Source organism: Anas platyrhynchos, chromosome 6 (genome assembly GCF_047663525.1).
Source record: "Anas platyrhynchos isolate ZD024472 breed Pekin duck chromosome 6, IASCAAS_PekinDuck_T2T, whole genome shotgun sequence".
Taxonomy (NCBI): Eukaryota; Metazoa; Chordata; class Aves; order Anseriformes; family Anatidae; genus Anas; species Anas platyrhynchos.
In genome coordinates this window covers 35,238,386-35,245,198 of record NC_092592.1, presented here as the reverse complement: position 1 = coordinate 35,245,198, position 6,813 = coordinate 35,238,386, and the positions used below count along the sequence as shown (strand labels likewise).

Below are 6,813 nucleotides of genomic sequence, written 5' to 3'. Positions count from 1 at the left end.
TTAAATATGGATTCAGGAGTTTGAAATAAAAGTGTTGTTGCAGATCTGACATCAGCATGTTGCTTTGTGTGCTAAAGTACTAATAGTCTACCAATGAGCTAATTACAATAAATACAAGTCACACCTCTCCAGGGATTTTATGGAGATGTGAAGATGCTCTGGAAGCTCTTATCAAAGCTGCATTTGTATGTGGTGTTCTCAATTAATACTGAATAATTATACTCATATACTTAATGATTATAGTTGTGGTATTGCAAAATATAATTTTGCAAAGATATATATTTAAGCCTAAGTCAAACTTTCACACACTGACGAGGAAAAAAGGAAACAATACGGACAAGTCTGAAGTGCATGCAAAACCAGGTGTTCGTTAATGATGAAATATTTGACAGTGCCTTTATCGGCATGCAGTCATGTTTAAATAGCATGAGCCACAGATTACTGTTTCAGCTTGCCACTTGCTGTATGGGAGGCAAGAAAGAGCTCCTTGTTTAATTTGTAAGATGAGACAGCTCGTTGCATAAGGCAACAGAGGAGGCTACACAGAGAACGCCATAGTGAAGTACTCCCCAAGCTTTTTTGGACTTCTGCCACAAGGAAGTGCAGTGAGTGTAGTCATGGTGCAAGGAACGTTGTGAAATGGATTACAAAGGAAATGTACCTTTAAAGATCATGGCAAAGAAAATTAAAAGAGCCAAGCTGGCCAGTAAGTTACAGAGACAGCAACAATAACAGGTGTGTGCAACACGAGGCTATGAAACAGAATATAAAAAGTACTAGAATTGAAAAATACTGTGTTTGTCTTGCCTTTTCTTACTGCTCTTAGATGTTAACATGAGAGTTTCTGAAATTAATCAAGATAAAAACTACTGATAAGTTCCTGATTTCTCCTCAGGTCACGGTGTTCTTAAATACTGGCAACCTGAGCACTGCTGCTGGGATCAGTGGAAGTGGATGAGTAGGAGGCTACAACGGAGTTGCTTTGCAGGTTGAGAGCACAAACACGTCTTTCTTGACGCAGTGAAGATATGCAAACCTTACTCGTGTTTCTTTGTAATTATCAGAAAATTACAACACGTAGCTAAGCTAAAAATGGTTTGCTGCTTTAGCTTTCAAAGTTTAATATTCACTGTGACTCCACTGATATTTGCACGCTATCACACATCCTCCTCAGCAAAAGATGCAGCAAAAGTGACGAACAGAAACAACAAAATCCCGTCCTTTTTCCAGTTGTGTTTAAGTTGCAGGCAGCAACAGGTCAAGCACCACAACAGGAGTGTGAATCCCTCACCTGGGCTCTGTGTGTGGTGCACCAAGGCAGCCTTTGGTCCCCGAGCACTGCGTATTGGTGTGAACAAAGCTGTGGTGGTCACAGAGTTTGATCTTTATAACTGAGGAAAATGCTGTTAGGTGAAACATAAATGTAAAGAATGCAGTGAGGACAAATTGGGCTCAAATTCAACTCAAAAGAGCACTGTTCCGATGCGCAGTGAAATCAATGGCACCTGCTGTCATGAAATAGGAAAACTTTGTGACATGGTAAAATAGGGTGGACACCTCTGCTTTTAACAACTTTATTCGTGTTGCTTTGCAGAGAAAAGCGAAAACCCACACAGTAGAAGTCCATTTACAGTAAAAAAAACAAACATCTCCTGGTGTCGTTTCATCCATGAAAGCAGCCAGAACCTTCGATTGCGAGCATAAACAAGCCCTGGAACATTTACACTTGAAGGAAAGCAGACAATTTATTCATTATTATAAATCTGAGCGAGCTCGGGACAACACAACCACCCCCTGCCAGCCCTTGTGCCGCCTGAGGGGCGGCCAGCACCGCCCCCAGCGCTGAGGCCGCCTCCTCCCCTTCCCCACCCTCTGATGGCGGCGGGGCCACCCCTCCATAGGAACTACACTTCCCAGCCTGCCCGCTGGAGCCCGGGCTGTCGCAAATTGTCGCCCTGCCCTGCTCCTCTCCTCACTACGCGGCCGGGCCCCCGCGGGCCGTGCCCGGAGCCGAGAGCGGCCCCCATGGGCGGCGGGCGCTGAGCGCGGCGCGATGGAGGAGGAGGAGGAGAGCATGGAGGAGGAAGGCGGCGGAGGAGGAGGAGGAGGAGGAGGAGAAGCCGCGATGGACGACCAGAACCACAACAACTGGGGCTCCGGCGGCGGCTACGAGCGGCACCTGCTCGGGGACAGGCTCCTGAGGGGGTCCCCGCCGCTGGCCGGGCCGGCCGAGGCAGCGCACAGGGGGGCGGCCGCGCCCGGCGCCGGGGCCATCGCCGCCGCCATCAACATCAACGCCTCCACCTCCAAGTTCCGTGAGTGGGGCTGCCCCCGCCGGCATGGGGAGAGGGTCGGGGGGCTGAGGGGCTGTGGGGAGGCGGGTGAGGGGTGAGGGGTGGGTGGTGGGGACGTGGGGGCTCCTTGTAGCTCGGGAGGGGCAGGGGAGGTCTCGCTGCTGCTCCTTCAGATTCTGCTGGCGTTTACATGAGGTGTTTCTCTAGGCAAAGGAGGCCCTGTTGTCTCCTGGCTCTCAAAAACCACAGATTTGGCTCATACGTTCCTGTAACCAGCGGTTGCCATGCTGAAAGTTTGATGGGAATCGCACCTTCCTTCTTTCTCTCCTATTTTTTTCCCCTCCCCACCAGCTGACCCCCGTGTAGCTCCTCAGCTTCGGAGCCGACCAGGAGGCAGAAGTTGGGTTTCGTGGCTCCCTGCCCACCTGGGTTTCGTGGCTCCAGGCTCGCCGCCAAGCCCGGCTGCTTTGAAGCCGAGGCTCCCAGATTCCTGCAGCTGCCTGGCTCTCTGCCGGCCTTGCCGTCAGGGCCCCAGGTACCTGAGGGTGGCTCGGAAACACTCGAGGAGGTTGAAACAAAATGTCACTCGGCCTCACTGAAGCGAGCTTCACAACTCCCAATTCAGAAACGTAGAGATCGAGTTTTTCCTCCTTCCTTTCACTTTCCTGAATGAAAGTGTTTGCGAACTTTGGACCCTCCCCAGATGGGAAGGTGAGTTTCCATCTAGTCCAGGGCTATCATCGGGGCAGAGGAGAAAGCTCTGCGTGATTTTGCTGCATGTGTGGCTTCTGGGTTCTCGTTTTCACTTCTCCTGCCTTGATATTCCCAACGCGACAGCTGTCTTAGTGATATTCAGCATTTGTTAAGCCTTGTAAAATACAAAACTTGGCGAGGTAATACGGTCAGTACAGCTTTTTTTTGTACGTATTTGCTTGTTGTTGGTAGCGTTGGTGTGTGTACGTGAAGGACATGAGTCCGGTGATGTGGTACAGGTGCTGGGCAGGGATCCCACATGCTCTAATTCTGATGCTCCTGGGGATTGACCCCTCAATCTTCTCTTTTTAATTTCCACATACGGAAAAAGAGCGAGAGGTCACTTCAGAGGTAAACACTCAGTGAGGAGGGAGGCAGCATGCGAGTTCTGCCTGCTGTGTCTTCCCAGTGGCAGAGCGTGCCTGCAGAAGCTGCTTGTCGGGCTTGAGCTTGGTTAAGAAAGTTTGTCTGGTCTGTTCTGCAGGAAGAGGCCTGACAGAAAAAGGGCTCCTTCCCTGCCTGTGTCATGAAGCAGAGCACGAAGCAATATTCAGCTCGGTTAGGTTGTCCTGCAGGTGAGCTATAAGAGCACAGATGGTTGACAGTTTCCTGCAGTGTTGTCTGTGGTAAAACTGGAGCTCCAGTGATGTTCAGGTTGGTCTTCCCATCCAGATTTTTTCCTCCAAAACAAAATAAATACATTGCTATATCTTAGTATATAACTACTTAGAGCTTACTGCTTTTGTTCATGTTCTTGGTCGCAGACTACAGCAGTCAAGCGGGCCCTTTTTTGGGCTAATTCAGCTTGCACATTAAAGGAGGAAGAAGATTAGATGGAAACTTCAAAATCTTTCTAGGGGAGGCAAATGCGTTTCTTTTCCCTTGAGATTTGGGTGAGACGGAGAAGTAAAATCAGAAATCAGGTATCATAATGCATAGCTCATTTAATAGCTTTTGTTCTGGTTAGAGCAATGTAAGACAATTTTCCATGTTGTAGTAAACTTATAACTAAATCTATTTACATTGATTCGATTCAATCATAGCCAAGGATTTATAAAGTGATGCTATTAAGAAAAATAAAGGTCATGAGGGAGGAAATCAGAGCAAGAGCTTTTAGTACTCCAAGGGAAACCACTTCTTGTTAGCAATGGCAGCATACCCTAATTGGGGGAAATGCAGCTTTCCTTTTTTCATCCTTTTCAAGCAAGGGTGATTATGAATGTATTTAATGCCAGTCTCATTTCAGATGGGCACGTGAGGCTGTGAGTGTCAGCATATCCCTTAAATCTCTGCCTACCCTGTTGCATAATGTAGTTTAATACAGCATAGACAGATCGTGTCAGGAAAAAACAAGGAGTTTAACACTTCTTTTGCTAACCAGCCTTAGTGCAGACAAAGGAAAGTATCACTAAACCCAGGAAAGAATTGAAGGCCGCAGATTCATGGACTTGCTGAGGTTTGCTAGGATGTTTCGGGCAGGGTTTACAGGGAGTCTCCTTGGCAAGTGTGTGTGAGAAGTGAGGAAAAGAGAAGCGTGGAGCTCCAGTGGTGGCCATGAGATTGTAAATTAGTGTCAGGCACGTGTCTGCAGTTTCTACTCTTGTACAGAATACTTTCGGAATGTAGTGAGCATTGCTAATTAAGCAATAAAGCTTCATATATTTCACTCTTGAGGTGAAATAATCAAAACTTCTGAGAGATGTCTTGCTTCTGTTTTTATTGACTGAGTAAATGACGGAAAATTGATGAACCAATGCCTGCTTAGTTGGCAGTAGGTTGGATTCCCTTACACCTACGCCTTCATCGCTTGCTTTTTTAGCCATAGCTTTAAAAGGACAGCTTTTCTATGCAACCATAGTAAACTTTTGGAGTATGTGTTCAGGTAAAGTTGCCTCACATAAATAACAGAATCAGTGGTATCGCTGATTTATACTATTATGCCATTCTTCATGTTCTGTGCCTCTTACCTTTCTAGCATCTTTTTTTGAGCTATGCAAAAAACGTGAGTTCGTAAGTTTTTCTTATCGCTTTTCTGGGCAATGTATGCCTACTCTGGGATTTTTTTTTAACTTAGTGTTTTTGCCATTTTGCTTGATATCTTGGAGCTGGCTGTATTTCAGTTACAGCTGTGATGCTGAAATAACTAGGCTATCATGAAGCTCATGCATATTCTTTTTCACCTAAGTGATTTCACTGCTGCGTTTGACTTGCACAGGTTTTCTTTTGAACTTTTTAGTGTGTGGAAAAGCATCAGTTGCTTCTCTAGCTTTACTTGTGAAACATAAATCACTGGAGAATATTGGCTTCCTTTCCATTGAATCAGACTCGGGTGGGGCAGGGAGAGAAATCAAACTTGCTGTAGTTGGATAAAATCATGCATTCTAGCATGCCGTGTTACAAAATGCCTGTGTCACTTCCCAGAAATGTAAGTCTCAGGGAAATGAAGCTCATCTTTTAGAATCACCCTTGCCTTGCAAAATGGAAATGGAGGCTGTTGGACAAATTTCTTTTAAATCTTGAGTACCTAGTGTAGGGAAAACTTTAAGGATGTCATCCTAAAAAGATGTGAAGAAAAAAAAAAAGAAAGATGTTTTCAAAGGGTCCATATTTTTTCATTCTTTCTTTCCTTCTGTTTGTGGCTCCTTTTCTTCCTGGCCTTGAGGTTGTTCTTGCAGAGTCTGTAACTGTAGGATACTGCTTTGAGCCATCCTTTGCTCTTTGTGTGTGTGTTTGTAAAAATAAAAGGGTATTGCTGGCTTGTGGCAGCTGGTGAAACTTGAAAGGAGCTTGTTTTCTGGACTAGGAGAATAAAAATAGTGATTGTTCAATGGGTAGTCCTTGGACTCTTAACTTTGTAAACATTGCGGTTGGCTTATTTTCAGAAACGAAGTGTGGAAATCAAATGAAATAATACTTGTAAGAGTCTTTTGAATAAAATCGACGCTTTTCTAGGAAGTTACTTGGAACCCATGAGTGTTTTCCCTGCAGACCTGCTGGGGCTTGTCATAAGTGTTGTGACCTTTATCTGCGGAGTGCTTCTACTGGGCAGGCCTTCCTACCTGCCGCCTCCTTCTATTTCCACGTTGTTAAAAGAAATACTTACATTGTGCAGTGTTCTGTTCTTCCTTGCTTCTTTTCTCTTAAACGAATAGAACTTAATGTGTTAAACCAGATGTGGGTGTTACACATTCAAATCCGCAACCAACATTTGGATTGATACTTCTGCTGACTGCGGTTCAGTGTTTTCTGCGGAGCAGCACTTCTGCAGAGATCCACCTTTTCTGGGTAACCAGGGGAAATGCAAATCCTCAAAGTCTGCTACTGAGTGCAAGTGGGAGTAGTAAGGCCCCTGGGTGAGTAGTAAGGCCCCCGGGTGGGAGCTGCCCCAGGCTGGCACCCTGCAAGGGCTGAGAACTGGAGCAGATCCTTGCCAGACAGATGGGCAAGGGGTGAATTTTCCCCTTCAGCAAGGGTTCTGGCTGGGATGCCCTCAAAAGGCTCATGGTAGGAGTAGTACCTGCTCTTACAGGTAGTGATTGCACACTTTTCTTGGCTTTCACCTCTCTTTAGTCTATGTCCTCTTCACACTCTTCTTTTCGTCATGATGCTGTTAACTGTTTTGTCCAACTTCTTTGAAATTGTTCTTAGTAATGCTGCCATCAGCGACCTACCAAGCCCTCATGGAGATAACATGTTGTAAATCTTGCTCCCCAAACCCAGCAGTGAAAGTACATTGAGACCCGTATTTACACTGAGTCCCTATTCA

The 6,813-nt window shown here is 46.0% G+C and overlaps 1 protein-coding gene across 1 annotated transcript in view; it reads left to right on the top strand.

Moving 5' to 3' along the window:
* Positions 1–1,868: 1,868 nt before the first annotated feature.
* CACUL1 (CDK2 associated cullin domain 1) overlaps positions 1,869–6,813 on the top strand; it is a 46,697-nt gene continuing 41,752 nt past the window's right edge. Inside the window, exon 1 of the mRNA XM_027460198.3 lies at positions 1,869–2,315. Within this exon, the coding sequence (XP_027315999.1) occupies positions 2,054–2,315 (262 nt within the window). The 5' untranslated portion in view covers positions 1,869–2,053. The remainder of the gene's footprint in view (positions 2,316–6,813) is intronic.